General features: G+C 36.4%; 1 protein-coding gene across 1 annotated transcript in view; it reads left to right on the plus strand.

The window, feature by feature from the left end:
- Positions 1 to 22,870, plus strand: part of LRBA (LPS responsive beige-like anchor protein) — a 372,144-nt gene that overhangs the window by 117,080 nt on the left and 232,194 nt on the right. Inside the window, exons 35-36 of the mRNA XM_059469874.1 lie at positions 4,837 to 4,901; positions 15,597 to 15,705. Of these exons, the coding sequence (XP_059325857.1) occupies positions 4,837 to 4,901; positions 15,597 to 15,705 (174 nt within the window). The remainder of the gene's footprint in view (positions 1 to 4,836; positions 4,902 to 15,596; positions 15,706 to 22,870) is intronic.

Raw genomic sequence — 22,870 nt, forward strand, 5'->3', positions numbered from 1 at the left:
TTCTCATGTTATTTTTATATTAATTTGTGTCACATCTTTGCAAAATGCTCCTCTTTTGTAAGTACTTGGCCTTTGCTAATTTTGATATTAAATTGCTGCATGGTTTCTAGATATGATTTCCTTTTAATCCATGTTGCTTCTAATTTTTTTCAATGGACTTTCATAGATTAAAATAACTGAAGCATGCTTCAACCTTTAAAAGTAATTTATGTTTTCAGAGATTCTGCTTAACATGCAGTCTAACTTTTTTTAATTATGAAGAGCCCAGCTGAGATATAATCTACTTTTCACTATATGTTCTTTATTGCTGAGTTCATTCAAGCCTGTAGTGGATGTGGTGCTGAGAGAGTGCTGACACCAAGTGCAAACACTGCTGAAAAGTTCTTGATAGTTTACTTTAGGCACTTAAAGATTAGTGTATCTCTCTATGAACAAGTTTTTCATGCAGATTTGACCTTTACTCTAGGATATAATATGTCTCTTAGTCATATGTTAACACATTTTCCCACCCTGCTCCTTAGTGCCCCATTCATAGTTGTCAGTACCAAAGTCATCCTTCTCCTTTGTTTCATAACCAAAATAAATTATCAAAACTCCACCAGCTTTATGGGAAGGATAGATTAATGAAGAATTTTCTCTTTTTTGCCTGCTGATGAGTGTTTCCACTGCTAGATATAATCCTTAATTGTAGAATATGTTAAACTCTTTAGAAGGATTTTTTTTCAAGTTTCTGAGAAAAATGAATTTTTAAGGAGTGTGCATGTGTCTATATATGAATGAGAGCAGCAGAGCAGTTTGTTACAGTTGGAAATATAGCAGTTTTCATCTATTGGAAATGTTTTAAATATTCTGTTCAAGATCCATGGTTAATTGCTTAGCCATCAGACTAGTTGATGGGTTGGTGTTGGAAATGTTTGTATATACCTTGAAGAATGTATGCTTTGAGGTATTAAGAGAATTGTAGAATGGTTGGAGTTGAAAATGATCTTAAAGAACATCTAGAGCCAACACCTCTGCCATAATTGTTTAAAATACAATTACATTACTTTATCAAAGGTGTACAGCTGAGGGGGGATATGTTCGTTTGCTGCCTATAGGCAAGCATGTCAAATTCCAAACCAACAAAAATGTGTATCAACAAAATTTTCTTGGTATTTGAGTGATTACAGTTTAGGAATGGTTATATTGGGCTAGATAAAGGCTCCACTTTACTTCTCGTCCTATCTCCAACTATAGACACAAAGACATGCTCAAAAAGACTAAAATGGAACAAGTATAATACTCTTCCACTCTCCAGCAACTTTTGCTGAGGGTATTTCTGAATTGGATGCAGTTTCTGTGTATTTAGCCAATATTAATGTGTTTATTTTTTTTTTATGTGTACTTGTTCTGTTTCCTCTTGATCCTATTGAACTTTTAATCACCATGGTATGCTTTTGGGGATAGATTCTTTACACATTGTGTAAAGAACCAACTGCATTCTTTGTTATGAAGCTGGCTCCTGCTATCTGGTTCTCACAGAAAAAGGCTTTTTGGGTAAATAAGCAGTTCCTGAACTATTTGATCTGAACAAGGATACTCAGAATGGATAGGAAGCCAATAACAAATGGAAAAAAATTGAATTGAAGGGAGAAATTTTTTAAGAACTTCACTTATCTGATCATTCTGTGGGATTAGAGATGTACCTTGTTTTATATGAAAGCAAATATGAGGATGAAATAGTGTGGAAGACTTTTAAATGTATCTGAAGATTGAGATAGCTACACATACACTTGTAGGCACAATGACATAAAATGGGATGTACAAGAACTGAAGCCTGTTTGCTACACTAATCTTGTTGCTGGCTATAGTCTTATCCAGCTTGTGGTATTTTCTGTGTTTTGGTCTTTGGTTATAGTCTAATGCATGCTGTTGGTCTTGGTATTTCCTAGAAAAAAGTAAATGTAGTAATTTGAGTTTTAGTAGAGAATTTGGTGCTGTCCTACAACTGATCATTAGTTAAGGTTAATTAAAAACCCCCACTGTAAAACAGATTAAATAACCCCAGCATTACTCAAATAGGACAACGGGTCATGATATCAACCTCGAGGGAGATGATTAGTTTCTGAAAGGAGGGGTTTAAGACCACTACTGTTTAATGTTTTCATTTAATGACCCTTGTGCACTCAGTAAGACTGTGCTAGTGAAACTTGTTGATGATATAAAATTAAAGCTATAGAGGACTGGGATGTATTTTTGCTCACTTCAGAGCTGAGTTGTATAGAAAGGAAATGTAGTATGTTATTTCATACAAAATTATAATTCAGATCTGGTTTGCAGCACCATTTCAGGAAAGGTTTTAGTCCTTGCCTAGGGTATTCATGGGGCTGTTTATAGTTTCTATTAAGGAAATAGGTGACACAGTAACGAGTTAGGAAATTTCCTTATCAGACAAAGTATTTGAATAAAAAGTGATTTCTTATTTGTGTCCTTGTTATGGTGATTTTTCATTGAAGTTATTTGTGATCGTGTCTATTGCTTCTTGGTTTTCCCCTTGCTTCACTGTTGAGAGTTCAGTGACCAAAAGCATTAGAAGTAGATGATATCTCTTGGTCACTGAACATTTACAGCCACGGGAAATGATGGTCAATTACCTACAGCTTAGAACAGGTATGAAATTATCGACTCAGTTGATCAGCCCTTCCTCAGAAAAGTGCTGAAATGTGTTTCATAGTTATTTAGTTGCATTAGTGGTTGAGTTTGAAGCTTTTAACATGTTTTTTCCCTAATACCTTTGGGAGATGGATAACTAAGATGCTGATATAATAATGCAATATGTATACTGAGTGTAATTGTTTGAGAGTGAACATATACTGTGGGGAAATACTGAATGGATCATGAAAGATGAAGACCATTAGTCTTTTCTTTCAACTATTAAAATAAGCTTTAGGGTGTGTTCAGCTGTGATTTATGAAAATGTTTAGACTAACACCTTCTTTGATGATGTCTGATGTAGAGGAAAATGCTGAAAAGTATCATGATAAATGCACTTTCTTTTCACTTTTGGCAGCCTCCATCTTCACCAATTAAATTTTCAGGTATTGTTGTGAGCTCTTTAAAAAGCAGAACAACAGATGGACAGTGTCATAAATGGAAAAAAATAGTTTGCTTTTTTTGAGTTTTCTCACACTTCAGCCAACAGAATAGTTTCAGTTATCATTATATAAAGCTAAATATTTAGAACCTGATACTACATTTAAAACCTCTTAGAAGGATTATTTGCATGTGTTCTTTCATTTAGAGTATTAGAAACTAAAAGGCTTTTTGTTTTCCACTAGACTACATTTATAATATGTGATGAATAATACATCACGTGTTCCAGTTATTCTGCTTTTAATTCTGACTCCTTGAAAATTGTAATGCATTGTTGCAGCTTAAACATGATGGGCACGATAAACATGATAAGCATGTGTTAGGCCTGGAAAAACAGCTTGAGAAATCAGAGTAATAATTTCTCCCCTGCACTTGAAATTTGCAAATACTTTTTTTTTTTTTTTTTGGCGGGGGCAGAGAGGCAGGATTTAAGTTGTTAATAACAACGTTGTTTCAGTGTGTGTCTGATCAAACCTTTGTCTCACTGACTGAGAGGTAATTCTGCAACACTGAGCACCAAAAAATGCACCCTGACACTGTGTGTTAAAAACCTCCTACATTCAGAAATCTGAAATTTGTTTAAGATGTTTTTCCTGTTTTGAACTTTTTCCCTGCCTTAGCTGATGAGATTTTTTTTAAAATAACCACAATGATAATCATGTAGATAATCAGTAGGATTATTATTTCATAGAACAAAGAGTAAAAAACCAAGGAAGCTGATGTGGAACAGCGCATGAAACTTAAGTATTTGTCTGCTGCAGAATCAGTCTTTTGTATTAGATTAGAGGAGCTGATGAGTTAAATCAAGAGCTGTATTTGTCCTGTTCTATTTGCCCCTGCATTTTCCCCAAAAGATGAGGTACACACTTATTTACTGCTCTAATTTTTAACTAGGTTAACTTGTTCCTATGTGGTCTAAGATTATAAAAATCTATTTTCTGTGTTTGTTAAGTAATTTTGTTTTCTTCTCATCTTTCAAATGAGGATAACAAGCCCCAGTGATAGGTCATCTGAGTTGGTTGCTCACCTGTGTCTCTTATGGGAGCCAGGCAAAACCCACCTACATGTTTAAGAGGTGTAGAGTTTTGCTTAATTCAAGGTTCAGCTGGACTTAAGGAATGTGCAGTGCATGTTCATCTACCATTAGCATTATTTCAGTCTGTTAAAAATGTTTCATTAAAAAAAAACATAATGTATTAATGGTGCAATATTTGGATTGTTAACAGATGTTTTTCAAATGATTAGAGGTGACTATGTGATGCTGAAGTGAGGGTTGTTATTAGGAAATATCCCTACTAGGGTTTAAGCTACAAGAGAAATTTGTGTCTAAGAGATAACCTTTGCCTTAATGTGAAACAGTTTCAGGCACTATCATGGTTCAAAAAGGCAAAAAGCATCCATGAACCAGAGCAAGTTCAGGATTATTGCATGACATAACAAAGGACAAGGATGGAATCCTTTGTGGGATGTTTTTGGATTTTCTTCTCCCATTAATATGATCTTAAGTAAATGATGCTGCCCTGTTCCTTCATGCTGGCATTCATTGCTTCCAGATCTGCACACAATTAATGCTTTGTGTGTTTGCTGAGGGTGCTGTAAGTTGCTAAAGTGGAAAAGAAAGGGTCTTATTTTGTCTCTGAAAATGCCTCTTCCAAGTTCTGTTTTTATACAGCTAGTTTTCTCTTCTGTTTTGTCTTTACCCAGGAGTGGCAAAACTCTATACAGAAGAATGCTGGCCTGGCCTTTATTGAGCTTGTTAATGAAGGAAGGTAAGTCACAATATTTGATAGCATCTCTGCCTTAGCCTTCAGGGAATTCTGTGCCTTGAAACTTTTTAAAAATAATTTTTCTTCTTCCTTTTTGTGTAATTTTTGTAAAGTTTTACGAGCATGGTTTCATGTTCTTTAGTTCTTTGGTTCAGTTCTAATTCTGAATATGGGATTTTGCAGAATCTCAATGCTCTTTAGTTTCATTAAATACTTTGCTTATCTGTGTGTCATAGATTTTCTTTCTTCCTGTCCTTGTGTACTGGTTAATGTTGAAGCTATAATTTGTATTCAGCTAATCTCTTGAGAAAGGGAATTGATATTTGAAAGACATTACTGCTAGGAATTGTGAGATAAGCCTCTGTCTCAAAAATTAGATTCCAGTTTGCTCATTCATTTCTGATCTATCTCTTAAACTAGAAAGGAGGAGAGGCCCTCTAAGGAAAAAACCCTCTTAATATTACCAATTAGTTTAATGTTCTATCCATAACTTTATATGTATATTATTGAAACTTACAGAAAATGACAGAGCAGGTGATGAGGCCATGCTCTTTGACTTGTATCAGTGTTCAGAACCATCAATATATTATTCATTAATATTGAATCAGTTGTTGAGGCAGACTAAGAACAGTGTTTACCTTTTTCTAAAGGATTTTTTTCAAGACGTCTTATTGAGTTACCTAAGGTGTATTATAAGAAATGCCATTTATTTAAATGTAACTTCAGTTAGTGAGTAACTTCAGCTGGTTAGAATCCAAATAGAAAATAAATTTTACGTAGTTAGGACAACTATCTAACTAAAACCATAATAATTTATCACATAAATTAATATGCTATGGAAATACCATTTTATCATTTTAGGAATGGAGAAATGGCTATTTGAGATTTTTTTTTCTTAAGATGTAAATGTTCTCAAGATACATAAAAATAATGGCCATTTTAATGGCTTTTAATGGTTGCATTTCAGTTTATGGTAGGCGAAACACCATTCTGAGGCAGGAAAAACATTTTGCTACCAGTCTTGATCCCAAGGGCCAAGGTAAAGTAACAAGGGTGTTCAGTTACAGTGTTAAGATCTAGCCTATAGTTGTTTCCTATTATGTGAGGCTGACCTGTCTTGACCTTACTTACAAAATGCCTGCTATAAATTTGGCCTTTGATTAATGTTTTATTAGCATAGATAACATAGAGATCCCACACACATGTAAACCACAATGTAAGGTTCATCTGTGTAAGATGATTATCATGGACAAATCAGTTGCTGAGACTGAGCTGTGCATGGCAGTCACCCAGTAGCTATTCAGCTCGTCCAGGTCAAGATTTCTATCAGTAAACTGTTTGGAATTGACTGTTTTCTCCTCAAAACATGCAGTGCCCATCACAGACAGATGGAATCACTCCCCCACCTCCATAAACAACATCAATAACTTCGACTCTAGCCTGAGCCAGAGTGGTTGTCTCAGGGACAAATGATCCCTTGAAGACTAGGAAGTGTGGTTTTGGTTAGCAGAAAATGTCTGTGTAATTGTTACTTCATTTCATTTCTGACGTGTAGCAGAGTTGGGTTTTCTTTTAGGTTTTTTTTTTTTTTTTTTTTTATGTGGGAGCATAACATTCATTTTGGTGGAGAGGGGATTAATTTCTTAAAAATTACTCCTTCTATCTGCCTCCATTTTCTTCTGTTGCTGTTTATAGGAGCCTTTATAGTTACTGCTGAATTGCAGTGCTTTGTGGCTTTTCAGCAATCACTAAAATCAAACTATTATCCCTCAAATAATAGGAACTGTATTCCAGAACTACTCTGTCCTTCTCTTTATGCAATTTGCACATTATTTTTCTTGCACATAAGCTAACACTTGGACTAAAACATCTCAGACCTTGTGTTTTATTGTATTTGCTATTTTTTGTATATTTTTGCCATAACATTATAGTCTTAGAAACTCCAAAAGCTAAAGTCTTTTAATTGAAACTTACGAAAATATCTGAATGCTTCTGATTTAGAGTTTAGCTGCATAGTTATACAATAAAAGCTGAATTTTAGATTGTTTCTACAAGTGCACAAGAAAATATGACAAAGTAGTTGTAGAAAAGACAGAACTGGTTCAGCACCAGGGAAGGATGGGATAGGGAGGGATTTCTGTAGGGCACCATGATGTGGGAGTTACAATAAGTAAAATCAAGGACTGGAAGAACTGCCTGGAATTTGTGGAATCACAGAATTGCTATTTCCTACTGCCTTGGTGGGGGGAATTTGGTCATCCTATAATCTTTGTAAATCAGAGTTTTATTCCCAGTGCTTATTACTAGATTTTTTTGGACTAATTGTGCTGTAGGATATTCCAGCTTGAGGTATGTTCTACTGGGTTTTTTTATTGGGCAAATGAGATGACTGAAAAATCTTTCTGGAAGAAGTCTAGAAGGGGAGATGTAAATCTCTCTTCTGCTTGCTTTCAAATGTATATTTTGCTTTTATGTGAAAGGTATGAATGTACCTCTCTTTCTCTCAGCAGTTGGAAGTTTTAGATTTAGGCTTGCCATGTTTTGGCTAGGATTCCCTGGACAGAAATACGTGCAGAAAGTTTGCCTCTGGGACTCATAAGATCTACGGTGTGTGTGCTGCATTCAGAATGTGTTGGCCTGAATTTCTCCATGTTCACAAGTAACTAATGTGTTCCTCAGAAAAGCTGCTCCCTGCCTTTCCAGGTAGATCACACCCTCTTCATGTGTAGAGCAGAATTGATTAGTTTGTGAAGTTTTGAGTCTTGAACTGAAAGAAAATCTCTGAACAGGAAGCTGGTGGGTGGAAATACAGAACTGTAAAGCTGCCTAAAACAGAAATACACAACTGAAGGCCTGAAGTCCAGGTTACAAGCATAGTAAAAAGAAAAAAGCCAGTGCAGAAATCCAGCAAGCTACAGAATGTAAGGTAAAGGAGCAGGTATTGAAGAATAACCTCTTTCTGTGCAGTAAAAGATACATCAATTTCAATACATTGCTATGTTTAACATTAATCTGGTTTTAATAAAAAGTAGTAAGTATTGTTCTCTGTTATTGTAGTGTCTGGGGACACTATTAATGCTCTTTGAAACCTTGTTAAAAAGGTGCTTGTCCCCATGGCTCCTCCATGTACTGAGCCATCTGTGCAGCAGCAGGACAGGTTGTGAAATGTTTTCCTTAGCCTGCTGAACTTCTGTCAGTCTGGATTTCATTCTTTGTGCTTGCCTTTCACCTTTGGATCTTCCCTTTAGGGTGAGTCTCTTTTGGAGCCTGAACATGAGAACGTAATGACCAGGGAATTTGTTCACCAGAACCATCCTTTAGGTGGATCTAGTTCACTGCCATGGCCAGCCCTCTCCTTTGGAGACTTCTGAGGTGCCCAGACGGATTCCTTTTTTGCACCCTGGAACTAATTTGTTTCCTCCTTATGCACAAGATGGTGGGGCTATTATTTATGAACCAAACCAAGCTCAGCTTTGTTTTATTTCCTTGCATGTACAAATGCCTCTTTGCTAGAGCCTGATTTCCTGTAGTTGACTGGTTGGTTAGTGAGCAGCTCCTGTGCTGTGTGAAGGTGAAAGCCCTCTGCTGTCGCTGTGATTCATTAGCACACTTTAGTGTGAAGCATCTCTTATGCTGGATCTTGTTTTCTGTATCAGTCAGGGCACTAACAAACGTATTCGAGCTTGAGAGCAGGCATGACAGTTATTATCCCCTTTGGGGTGATAATGGCTTTGGCATGGCAGGGGTTGAGGGATCAGTCTCCTAAGCATGCTGCAGCAATTATTCTTTCCAATTTTCAGTTGAAGAGACTCTAGAAGATGCTTCATTTTAATATTCTCAAGCACAGTTTCCTTGGCCATCTGAAGAATTATGGAACAATGTTCTATGCTTACATTTTTATACACTTGTAAATTAATATTCACTAAAATAGTCCCCAAATATTTGGTTTAAAGACAAACTCATTAAATTAGCAGAACCCATGTATAATTTTCTCTCCTTACCTTTGCTTTTTCAAGTTCTTATTCAATCAAGGCAACCCAAAACATAAGTATTCATAAGTGTATCCATGCTTGTTTTTCTGTAGCTTTTTTTTATTGCCCTGTTCTTTGTTGTCTATTGAGGAATGAAATCTAATCAAAATTCTCCCCTCTGTATCAGAGCATTTTCTAATGGGTCTTTCAGTGTATTTGAAACCAGCTTTTTTTCTTTTCCCAAAGGAATCTTGGAAAGGATTTTGTGCTCCCTTGGATTTAAAATTATTATTTTTGAGACACTATAGCCTTCTATTAAAAATATTTGTTGGAATTGTGCAATTAATTCAGAAGTTATTGGAAGGAGAAGGAAGACAAACAGAATGCAAATTTAACATCTGTAGCAAGTAAAAACTCCATCAACCAACCAAAAAAAGGTCCCAAACCTCTCCAGAAACAACCAAATGCAACAGTATTATGCTCTCAAAACATAAGATCTAATAGTATAAAATCTGGAATGCTGTAATCATCTATATTTTTATAGCTGAGGGGGTGGGGAATGAATTTAAGAACTATACTAACAAAATTTAAACATATGTCACCTGCTGTTCCTTGTCTTAAATTCTGTGTATTGCTTTTGACTGATCATGAATGCAATATTTTTAATATTGAATACTTGGCAATCAAGCTAGCTGGCCAATTATTTGGATGCTTTCTGAATGGAAAATGGGGGACAGATGTAGGCTGCCCCATTCAATTGTCTCTCGCTCGTAACGCTGCGGTCACTCTCAAGGAATGAATGTTGGAGGGTTGTGTTGCCATAGGAGCAACTACTGTGATGGAAAAACAGTTAGAAAAATACAGCTATTAATGAAAAAATGGATGATAACTGTCAGACTTTGTGCATAATTGACCAAAAAAGGCTCTGGAGAAAAATGATAAATGCAGTCTGGTCCAAAGTAGAATTGATTACTGCTAGTCTGCTCCCCGTGCTGCAGCCTCCTAGTCCTGAGATTCTAATGACATAGAACTGCACCTCAGCCTTGTTTCATAAGAAAAAAAGACATGGTTTCCACATTTCCTTTCTTTTTGAATTTTAATAACCATTTCTGTTTAGGTGGTACGTTTTGTAAAAGAGATTTTTGATGATTTATTTTCTGAGTCTTGAGGTTATTGTTTTGGTTTGTTTAAGAAAAAGGAAAAGCAGCTTTGTTAATGTGTGAATTTGAATACATAAGATCATTAGGCTGGACTTAAAATAGCATTTTAAATGTGCTGAAAGTTAGGAATTGTAGCCTGAATATGTGCCAGAGCTGGATAAGTTGACTTGGGTGGGGTTCTTCATGCTACCTATTTTTTTTGTGTGCATGTGTGTGCACTAAGCTATACTGTGGTGGACACAACCATTTGAAAAACCAATTCTTTATTTCACTGAGTTTTGAAGGGTATTTATGTTGCAAAGGTAGGTTTTGCTTGTGAGAATACATAATTAATTTGTTGGGTCTATGAAAAAGGAAATTCATTAACCACTTTTGGGCACCTGGGAGTTCTGAAATGTTTTTTTTTAATATGGAAAGTTTTTGATAACATCTGCTTTCTAAAAACTAAATTATTGCAAGTGTAACAAGAAGGTATTCGTGCTGTGTTGTGTGCATGTACTGTACTATTGCCATCTGATGGGACATTTTCAGAAATCACCTCCAACAATACTGTGCAGTGGCTTTGAAATGTGCACACAATGGTTTTCAATGGGCTCTGCCATGTCCTAAGAGGCTCTCCTAGATAGAAAATATTGGATTTTCCCTCAGCTACCTTTTAAAACTCCTGTTTCATTTAATGCTAGTGTGTGTCCAAGTCAGCATTTTGGTGAGTCTGCACAGCTTAGGGGTGGTCTTCCGTTTTAGGTCAATAAATTTGTTCAAACTTCAGTCTTTAAGACCTTATGGACTATCAATATTCTTTGAGAATTCAGCAGAGTATCTGTAAAGTACAGAATCTATGTTCCACAAAGCAATTGTAAAATGCCCTTGCAACAGTAATTCCACTACTTAGCACATTGAACAGTCAGATCCCATAAAAGTCCACCTATATCCATGTAGAACATATCCCCTTTTGAAGTCAGAGAATCTCCTACATGCCAGGTTTATGAGGAAGGAGTGCAAGTAGGAGAGGTCACCTTGCTTGGCTGTCTCAGAGTTCTCTGTTGTGGAGCACATGGAACTTACAGTCTCTCCCCACAGTAGTTTGTGATAGATTTGTGCCTAAATGTTGCCAATGTCACCTAAGAACCTTTTTTCATACTTTGACTAAAACTGATAATTGTTAGACATCAGTAATAGTAGTCCAGAATTTCTCAGTCTCTCACTTACTCTTGCTTTGCACATTTCTGTTTATATTTTTGTCTCTTGTACTTCTTAATTTTTCCTTGTTATAAGGAGCTGCTTTTTTACTTGGTCATCTAAGCCTTCAGCAGCCAGAAATTGGAGGAGGAGTTTTAGTTCTGTATCTCATAGTTTTCCAGCATAACAATGAAGATCAGTCTATCTCATGCATTTGGCTAGAACTCTTTCTCTCAGTGGTTCAGCACTTCATTCCTGACCCAGCAAAATATGCAAGTATATATTTAACTTCCAGCATGGAATCCATCCCCTTGCTTGTTTTTACTAGGGTGCTCATCTTTTCAAAGTTTAGCACGTTTTAAAATATTTCAGTGTGGAAAAAAAGTGCTTGGGAAGAAAAGTTTGTCTGAGACCTTGAATCTGCTGTGCACTGCAAGCAGAAGAGTAGCCCCAGTACCCAAAGTCTTTGCACTCATAAATAATCATGTCCAACTTCTACAAAATGTGTCCATCCACACTCCATCCACATTCCTCTTGTATTAAGTTCAGGAAAATAATAATTCAATAGCATGTAATAAATAAGAACAAACAAGAAGAGAATCTGTCAGGATGGTGGAGTGTAAATCAGCACATTCAACACCAATTTGGTGTTTAATAGTACTGAAAAAAATCAGCAGGTATATGAGATAATATAAGGCAAGCGTGGTCCGTGGACCTTCATATGGGGATTACGAAGCATCAGCAAGAAGGAAACGATTAGACTTGAGTTTATCTTTAAGCTTGGGTGTGCATACTTTGAAAAAGACAAAAAAGTCAATCTGTTTACTCAAAGAAAGGAAAAGCTGTCATTTTGCTGTAAAAAAAAGTATTTAATGTGTTTCAGATGAAATTTTTGTTTAACTGGTTACTAATGTAATCTAGTTGCTGGGGAAGAAAAATCAGGATAAAAGTACAAAAATGTTAAGGGAATTTTTGTCTTTGTTTTAATTGACAGTAATTTCCTTATTATAAAACTATTTTATGGGAGAATATGGTGTAAAATATATTTTTGGTCTGGCACAGTTGGCCCAGAGAAGCTGCAGATGCTTCATCCCTGGAAGTGTTCAAGGCCAGGCTGGATGGGGCTCTGAGCAATCTGGTCTAGTGGAAAGTGTCCCTGCCCATGGCATGGGCTTGGAGATGATCCTTAAGGTCCCTTCCAACTGAAATCAATTTATGATTCTATAAGATTCAAGCCTTATTAAAAAAAACCCAACAAACCACAAACAAAAAAGCACCAAAAAACTCCCCACAAACAAACAAAAACAAAGAGCATTTTTCTGGAAGCTCTCCTGTAGTGTGAACAGAATGTACAAACTTGATGGAGGAAATGAAATTGTTTTCAGGAAGACATTCATGATCGATTTGTATGGGAGGCCAAGGCAGGAACCAGAAAGAACCATTATGATCCTTTAAATCCGTGAAGTGCCACTTACTGGCTTAGTGAGGAGCATCAGGTGTTTCTAAACATTTTTTTCTTAATAAAGCCTTTGTTTCTCAAAGTTACCTGATCTAGATAATTAAGTTTATAGGCTCTCCCTCATATACAAAATGTTTTGTCTGTGGTTTGGAGTAGAGCTAATTCTTCAGCAAGAGTCAGAATCCTGTCCTTGCTTCCGCAGTGGTCTGCTCACCTGGAAACAATTGTTTTATTGACAGCAGTGAGCTACACTTAACAAATTTCTGTTCAACATTTTGTTTCCCTTAAATGGAAAACTAGCAGCTGCCAAGGTTCCCAAAATTTGTCTTTAGTAGGTGATTAGAATTTAATTTTAAGCATATTACCAGAGGTGTGTTCATTTATACAGGAGCTGTGAGCTCATATTTGCTTTGATTTTTATTGATGGCTACAGACTCCTCTATTATATCATGCCATCATTATATATATGTAAGGATATATATATTTCTTTGGCAAAGTTCCATACTTAAGTGGTAAACTCAAAATAGAAATCTGTGTGGTATGCCTTGTATGTGGATACTGTTTTCATAAAGGAACTCCACACTGCCCTAGATGATAATGCAACTTGAATTGTTTGTTATGAGAAAGCTAATCTGAGCATATGCAGTGTTTGGAAAAGGTTGAACTGAAAAGAAAGATTAAATTTTAAAGTTCTTTAATGTAAAAAAAAAAAAAAAAGAAGAAGAAAAGAAAAATCTTGTCTCAGTTTCATCTACCTGGCCTACCCCTGTGTGGAGTATCATAGAGAAAGTGAGGCAAGTGTGTGGGGTTAGTAAGGAGAGCTGAGGGTGACAGAAGAAACCACTGATCCATAGGAGACCAAGCTGTTCCTGGAACCTGAAGTGTATTTGCTTTCACTAGGTACATCTCTGCTCTGTTTGGACAGTGTTGTTCCTGTGTGAGGGAATGTAGTTCTTTGCTTTGTTTGGAACACATCCATCCTTTCTGGACATGCATAGCAGGAGCTGGGCTCCTTACCAGTTATCTACCATGTTTGGTAGATAAAAAAGGAAACCATGTTGTAAAGTGTTACGACAATTATTATATTGGGTGATTTCATAAACAAGTGAAAGAAAAGTGGGACTCAGAGTGTATAATTAGATTAAAAGTAGACCTTTTAGAGGACAGCTGTTACTTTTCAAAGTCAGGTCAAGCTAGCAGAGGATATTGGTATTGACAAACTCAAGGAAAGTAATGGAATACTGTCCAGCTGTGTTACATGCAACTTGTAATATGTAGTACGTGAGCATTTGTGATCCCCTTAATTTTTTGAACAGTTCTTAGTTCAATAAAAAAGAGTTTATTTAAAGGCTTATGTGTGAGATTTGAGTGTGCTACTGGAGATCATGGAGAAAGAGACAAACACTTGGAATCTGCCCAGGCTATTGCTTGTACAGTTCCTTGTTGCTGGTTTGTCACTAATGCATGCAGATAAATTGGCAGAATTGCATGTTTGTTGCCCAACAGCTGCATCTATTCTAACAGTGAGTAAAAACAGAAAAAAAAAAAAGAAGGGAGCTTGTAATGTGGTTTCAAACTAGTGACTTTTGCACGAGCCTCCCCAAACAGAAGGAGAAATCACATCTAAAACAGTGAATTGTGTATATTTCTTAGTTCAAGACTTCATCCATGGGGAGAGGCTAATCCACCAACTTGGCTGGTTCCTGAGCTTGTGGCCTCATGTGGCTGCTGTGCTGCAGGTTTCTGGAATGACAGGGGCAGTGAACAAAGAGCTTCAGGTGTTGTTTTGCCTCCGAATTTCTTCTCATGGGAGCAGGCATGTGCCTGCAAGTCTTCTGCAAGTGTGGAATTCTGAAAGCATAGGAAAAGAGACAGCAAAGCATCACTCTTCCAAACATACAGTAAGAGACAGGTGGATCCTTATTTCAGATAAATAAGTTATTTGGGTTAAAATTAACATTGGATGCATTAGAAGACATCCTGAATAATAAATCCTGTGGTTGTAAAGAAAGCCTTTCAATGCACTCTGAACTTGTTGAAATGTACTTTAGTTTATATGTGCAAGGAAAGCAAGTTATTTTACATTCTGCTACTCTTTTCTACAACTGGAAACCTTACAAAAAAGATTTAATAACAGATATTTTTAAGATTTAATCCACAGAGCATGTAATGGATTTATCTGGTGTTTCTTTGAGTGATCCTGTGGAAATATGCACCTTCTAAAACAGTGTGACTCATGTATAGCTAGTTTCAACTTTATGAATCCCAATGTAACTAATTAAAAAGGAAATGTTTTTAGTAACAATATGTGAACTCTGAGAATAATTGGGCTGTAATTCAATCTGTCAGCTCTGCTACCATTCATAAACTCAGGGTTTATGAAGGCCTCAGAAATCTCAGTTTGAATTACAGCTTTATTCTGTACATAACCTGTAACAATGTATATCTTAGCATTTCATTTGTGAGACAGACTGTTTTATAATCCTGAAAATATTACTTAAATGTATACTTACCGTAAAATTTCAATCTTCCATTTGAAGGGAAAACTGTATTGCATTGCATTTCTTTTAATTTAGACTTTACATCAATTATGTCAGAGCTTTAACTGTGCATGTTTATATGCAAAAACTGCTTACTTTATATGGTGGTGGATGTGAAAGATTTTTTTTATATGTCTCTATTTCAGGTAAAACAAACGACTGTCTGGAGTGTTTACATTTTATTTAATATTTACTTTGGTTTACTATAGAAATACTATTTTACTAATTGCCAGAAAATTACCCCCAACCTTATTTAATACTGTTTTCTTAGGACAATAAAGTCAGTCATAGGAGCCCAACATATTTGCATATATATACACTGTATTTCCAGATTTTTATGTTTGGGCTTCATTCTCTTAATGCATTTCCTAAATCTTCTCTGTCCTCAGGTTGCTGAGTCAAACCATGAAGGAGCATCTGGTACGAGTGGCTAATGAAGCAGAATTTATCCTGAGCAGACAGAGGGCAGAGGATATTAACCGCCATGCTGAATTTGAGGTAAGAAAGGAAATCTTGTTCCAGAAAGCAAAAGACAAAAGCATGACCATCCCACTGTGTATAAGGATTCCAGGCTGTGATATGGGCTTTGCAGGTCTCAGGGTTCCACTCTGAATGGTGTTTTGCAGTTGTAAGGTGATTTGATAAGTTTGCTGCTAACTTTGATGGAAAAACAGGCTGATCAGAGCAGCTCAGAACTTGCTGAAATCTGCACACCATAGATTGCAGGGGAAAGAATTTTATCATACCCATGCTGCTCTTTTCCATTTAGCAAATATCACTGTATGTGTTAAGGCTGCTTAGCATCACAGTCAAGATACAGGTCTGAAAAAAACCACTTTGCTGAAGATAAGTGGTAACAGGCTGTGAAGTGAAAAATGAGAAATTACTTTCTTTTATCGTTTTGTATCATCTGCTATTTAACTAATCCCTCTCTAAACCCATTCTTCCTATGTTTTACATGTCTCAGTGTGGTTTAGTTATGTTTTCATATTTTCACCCCACTTAAGGGAATCTAAAGCGAAATGATGGTCTCTGTTTTTGTAATAAACTTGTATTACTTCAAACAAAAATACAAGCCTGTTTTCTGAGTCACTTTGGTCATACCTCCAATTTAGGGTCTTGGTTACATTATATATCAGCTTTCCTTGTGCTTTAATTATTGGATAAATGAAAATTAAGCTAAATCTCTCTCGATTCACTAATATTCTACTTAAAGAGTACTTTGTCTTTCTTCTGACATGTGATATTACTTGTGGTTTTGTTTTTAAAATGAAGCATTAAGAGATTGAAGGCACATTTGTGTTTAACATATTTCTAAACTGTTTTCCTCTTAAATCTTTACTTGAAAAAATACTCCCCAAAGATGAAAGCATATTTGTCTTAGACAGTGCTTATGTTCTAAAGGTCATCTGCGTTGGCCCCGGGATTCAAGCTGTGCGTTGTCTAATAACATATCTGCACTTCATCTAGAGCTGGTTACCCCCTCCTGCAAACAGAGATGTTGGCAGGTATCTACAGTACCGTTCTGCAATGGTGAAATAGCAGGCATGTTTCATTTATTACATCAAGGCTTTGGCGACAGTCCTGTGGAGATGAAAAGTGCATCCTTTTGCTCCGTTGCCTGATAATCATTGGACTGGGACATGCTTGACATCTTTTGCTCTGGATTTGTGCAGAAGCTCCATGCATGACATGGTGTTATTGATTAGATGAGCAGCCCACTTTTTCCCTTCAGATGCAAACTATGTGCAAAGAGTGGGGTGTGTGTATAGGAAACGTGAGAGAAATGAAAGGTTCTCTCATATAAATACAGGCTCTCTGTGAATACAGTTGTTCAGTGACAGCTGCACTCTTAGCCCTAGTTCAGCCTCAAGATACTTTTTATGGTGTCTGGAAGAAATTTAAACAGAGCATCAACTTACATTTTTAATATAGCTCTGAGTTCTGCTGTGACAAGTCTCTAGGATGAAAGTTGGCTGATATTTTAAGCTGATGCTGGTTTGAATCTGTCCTGTCTCAGCAGTGGTGGCTCAAGAGGTTTAACTTATCAAGTGGAACTTAAATGGAAAATGGTGTACTCAAATATCAGTGGTCTGTTTATCCAGTTTAGTTTTGTTCCTGTGTTGGAAAGACTTTGAGCCAGCATGACTTCCACAGGTGTAGAAACTAAGGATATACAACTATTGGATTCTACCAAATGTGTAAAGAACCTGATGTCTGTGGCAGACTTCAGTCACTGTTGTGTGTTCCTTTGTGGAAAGAGGAACCATTAGTCATATCCATCTGAGTGTGCAGGTAACAATCAGAAATCATGTTAACAATCAGAAATTCTGGTGTTCCATGTTCCATCCATGTATTAAGATGTGATGGCTGAAGAAAGTGAGCAGTGATTCTGTAAGATTTAGCCCAGGAAAATTATGTATGTGAAAGTGTGGGTTTGATCACATTTAAAAGTGAAATTACTAGTTGCAGGGGTTTTTTTTAAGAAATGGTTGGGATGGGCATGTTTGGTTCAGATCAGAAGAAAGTTTTGCCCTCTGAGTGATATGGAGAAAGGAGATGAGACTGGTTGAGGAGAGATAAAGGCCCTCAGATGAGAAATAAGGAAAGAACTCTTACCCTTCTTTTTTTTTTTTTTTAATTCAGACTTGCAAGTCTGGTGTTTCATATTGCATATGAAATAATCCATGTTAACACTGGGTCAGCAAAAATCCAACCCCCAATTTTCTTTTCAAAGATCTTAAGGATTTTTACTGCTATCTGATTGTAATTCTCCATTTCTAAAAGTCATGATGAAGATGAGCCTTGCAATATCTGAGTCAGATTTTGAAGAGATTTGCTCTATATTGCAAGGACAGTTTAAAAGTAAAAGGCCAATTTTTTTTTATTTTAAAACTGAAGTCTGGTATTTGGGGCACATAGAGGCAGGAGAAGGCAATGGGAAATTTAGGCAAGCTTCATAATGAAGCTCTCTAGTTATGTGTAATTGTATATATTCAGTTAAAAATGGGATAAGGATGGTCATTTTAAGGGGAAGGAAAAGCCTAGGAAAATAGGTAATACAGGAAAAGCACTGCTGTGCTGAAAACTGCATCTTAGAAATGTGATGCAAGCAATTATTTGACTGGTGATAGTTTAAAAGTTGTATGGGTGCCACTCCTGTTTGGTTTTTAATTCATTGCCCGTATAGGAGAGATGTTTTCCTTCCAGAAGTGCTTTGAGAAATGCCCACCTGTCAATTTTTTCCCATCCAGGAGGAGACAGAGAAGCAGCAGTAAATGCAGCATGTATGAACTTTGCTGTGTAAGCTGTGGTTGGGCTTTGCTCTGTCTCTGTGTGGTGGGGCCCTGCATTGGCAAGAACATGGAGAGGAACTCTTTCCATGTGGTTGGATGATCAAAAACATGGGAAGAGTCTCTGAAGCATGGATATTTTTCGGTTTTGTTTTCTTTTTTTGGTCTTGTTGTTCCATTTTTGCTGTATCTTTGGATATGCAGTAAATCTCAAGTGCCTCAGTGGGACAGATTTAAACTGATGGAAACAGAAAAAAAAATTTTCTATTCTACTTGTGTCTTCCCATGCCAATTTTCTCTCTTTCTGAAACTTAAATGTCTTTTCACTGCTACCTGTATAAGGAGTAGTTCCATATAACCTTAAATTTTCTCCGTTGTCCTTTGGGTTTATATGTACATTTCTTAGGTATTTTTCAAATCTCACCCTTGTTGTTTGACAGAGTTGAAAATCCTGAAGAGGAACCCCTTTTTGATAGTTTCATGCTGCCACCCAGGTTTTTTTCTAGAAATGACCTTGAAAAATGTGGTGATTGTCACTGTGTCTTAGATTATCTGTGCAGACAGGCCTATGGGAATAATTTGATTTGGTGCGAGGAGGAGGGAATTTTGTACTCTAATTGACTTTATTTTATAATTTATGACAGAAGTGCCCATTGCCTTGGCTATGCCTCCTGTCTTCTGTAAATATCTTGATGTACTTCTGGGTGAATATACATATTTATAGAATTCTAGATAAGTGAACCTGCAAGGTTTTTAGGCATGGACTGTTCAGTCTTTCATCTTTCTAGTGAAGCTTTGGTTTGCTCTTGGATGGATTCTGTGATACCAAGTCTCAGTGCTTGAGTATTTTTGATGACTCTTCCAGGAGCATGGTTTCTTTTTTTGCTGTTTGTGTTTTATCTTGGTTTTGGTGTTTTGGGCTTTTTTGCGTGGAAGAGTCACATGAAAAGTTAGGAAAATGGAGGAAAATGCGCAATACAAAACTATTCATTATGTTGTGTGTCGAAGAGCAGTGGAGAGTGCCACACAATAATTTTCAGAAAACTTTCTATAATGGCTGGACAAGAATTCTTCATTCTTAGGAAAACAAACCCCTTGGTACTCTTTCCCTTAAATGTTACTGCTCCTCTAATTGGCAGAATAACCTGCCTCCTCAAAGTGTCATTTTTGAGAGATTGTGTGGTGTCATCCCCTTGAATTTTGGTCTTATTTTTTTCAAACTCTTGTCATCCATAGAAATAGAAAGTGCTGGCATTCTTGTTATTGGCTGTTTCTGTTGATTAACTGAGAATTTCACATGACTTTTCCTTTGCATTTGTTATAAATCATGCTAGGCAGCTAACTCCTCTGCATGATTTCTCTTCAATAATTAAATCTAGCATTTCCAGCTGCTGTAAAATTTGTTGCCCTTTTGTGTTCAGTTATGTTTTTTCATGCGGAAGAGTTGGACTTCCTCACCGTTTTAATTCTTATTCAGTGTCAATTGACAGGCTGTGGTGATAAACAGAATGTTTTACTTCATGGCTCCTGCTGGAGAATGAATCTTCAAACTGGTATTGCCTTGACAGAGGTGGGATGCAAGGCTAGGCAAGCGTTCCAGTAGTGACTGAATGGAGCTTTTTGCTTTCTGTTCCTTGGCAGAAGGCAAAATCCAGTGCCTCCCTTGATGCATAATCTTCTGTGTTCCAGATCTGTTCCCCGTTGGTGCACTAAGCATTAAATTTCGAAATATGTTATTTGTATCAGAGGAAGTCACTAAAAGTGACTGCGTGTCAATTCTGGCACAATACCTGTAAGTCAAAGGGAATGTTTGAGAGCCCTTGAAAGAATTATGGAAAGGTATTTGAGGTTTTTGTAGTTTCTGTATATGATTGTTGCTTCTGTATCTAATAAGAAGTTGCTGTGGGAAACGTTTTAATGCTTGACTGGATCCCTATTTTCCATAGTTTACTGGTGGTTTTAACAAAAGCTGCTTTGTTATAGAACCTGTGCATCAAAAAATCCTTCTGTGGCTCTTAGAACATCCTTTTATATTAAGTGTTTTTCAGCATGCTTAATAGTAATGTCCTTATTTATTAAAACAAAAGATATTGTAGTGATTTCAGTGGGAATTCTCTCTTTTAGAGTGAGTCAGCTGTGCTGGTTCTCCACAAAGCACATGGAGATTAAGGATAGTGCAAGCTGCAGGAATACGCCCAAAAGTTGTTGTCATTAAGACTAAAAAAATGTAATGGGGCAACATGAAGGAAGCTAGATGTTCCTTCATGGAAAAACTAGGCTTTACACATATTGTTATGAATGGGCTTGACTCTTTCAAATTTAAATTTTAAATAAATGCTGCCCTTTGCATTGGGACGTTTAGGTGTTACAGCACCATCTGTCTGTCAGTAGTAGGAAGAAAAAAATTGACTTTATTTCTAAACATATTTTAGAGGTATTATAAATGCTTCAAAGGCATTTAGAGAGTGCTGAGCAGAGGAGAATATTTTTTTTCATGGGAGGATTAACCAATTTTGTTCTGCTGTGATATGTTGGCAAGTCCCAGACTAAGAGATTAAATTTTTTTTATTCCTGAGGCGGCAATTTTTGTGATTCTCATGTAAAATGAAGGAGACTAAGTGTAGTTTGAAAAAAAAAAAATATCCAGGAAGGTTATGCACAGTGTTTTATAATGTTTGAGATTTCAATTTATTCTGTCCTTTCTCACTTCTTTTACGTGTTTAACACATCTACTTATCTTTTTCTTCCTGTGAATGATAAAATTCTTTTTTAAAACTGTTTATCCCCTCTCATAAGTACTGTTACAGATTATTGTATTCACTAGAAATTACCAGTAATCTTAAATAATCTATTCTCCGTAGGTCTTTGAATTTATGTTTTTCTGTAGGAATTCATCTGAACTCCATCATAAGATGTTCCTATCTGCCCTGCTTCATCCTGCTTTTGTTTAAATATATTTTTGGCATTCAGACTTGATGAGCTTGATCCTTCTTTCTGTGTCTTGAGTGGCTTGTTGAAAGAAATTTAATGAAGCCTGACTTCCTTTACAAAGGCAATGATGGCTCTTGCCAGTGTGTTTATTCCTTTGTTTGCTTTTTGCTTTAAACGCAGCTCCAAGTTTGCCTTTTAGAAATTTCAGATTTATTGCCATGTTGCTCCCAGCAGTCCTCCAGAGTCCATTTGGCATCTTTCTTTCCTCTGGCACTGAGGCAGTTTGAACAAGAGCAATGCAGCTGGTGGCTGTGCTCATCCCTGAGTTTTTCTGGATCACCTGAGTGGGCACTGCCTGCTCTCAGCAGTTGTTCTTGTCCCGGTTTTCTTTTATAGCATTTCTCTTCTGGGGTGGTCATGTGTTCCAGGAGAGCTTTTTACCCTTTGATCTTCTATTAGCTCTACAGAGACACCTTAATGGGCTTCCTCCTCCTGATTTGTTTGAAAAATAATTTAATGCTGCCTTTTATGGCTTTATGCAATTGTTCCTCCATCTCTTTTGAACTGGTTCATTCTGGTTTTAAAGCTATCATGCCATAGTTAACATATTTTTCTGTTTTCTGGGGAGACTTACTGAAGAATTCTAATTTCTTTCTACAGCTTAACCATTCTAGCTTTTTGTTTGTTTGTTTTTAAAAGCCCCCTTCTTTTGGATGGAATATGTTTCCTTTGAACCCTTAATATTCTATCTTTTTATACAGGTTTTGTGTTGTCTATTAAAACATTTTCTGTGTTTTTCTGCATCTTTTTATATTTATAATATGAAAATTAGCCCAGCCTGGTAAGAAATTTCTTGCTTCAAATGAGATGTTCCCATCAGAAATGTTGTTGTTCTCACCTATTCATGAAAAATAAATCTGTATTGTTTACCTTATTTATTATTCATGTACAGATTTTTATGGTACCTCATGCCAGGTAATGATTCTTAAATAATCTGGACTGAAATAATACAGTGTAAACAGAATGCAATTTTCTAGCACTAAGAAAGCAAATATCCTGTTTGTGTTTGATTGGATATTTTATACTAAAATTTCTGTCCAGAGATAACTTGTATTGCTTATGTACCATTTTAAGAACAGCGTTAGGAATTGTTCAGCTTTGAAGAAAAAGCCCTGGTGACAGTGCACATCTCTCCTATGTGTTTTATTGTAACTCAGTTTGATCTAAATGAGAAACACATTATGTTAAAATACTTCTGATATTGGAGCTGACAAGGTCACAGAAGATCTTCAGGGTTCTGAAGGTGTTATTTCTCAGTATTTCAAGTGTTAAGTTGGACTTAAGTACTCTGCTCAGTTGTAAACTTGAGCTTATTCTTATTTTCATTTAGCATTATTTCTTTCCTGTTATGCATTTATTGTCTTTGGGCTTCACTGTCA

Source organism: Ammospiza nelsoni, chromosome 4 (genome assembly GCF_027579445.1).
Source record: "Ammospiza nelsoni isolate bAmmNel1 chromosome 4, bAmmNel1.pri, whole genome shotgun sequence".
NCBI lineage: Eukaryota > Metazoa > Chordata > Aves > Passeriformes > Passerellidae > Ammospiza > Ammospiza nelsoni.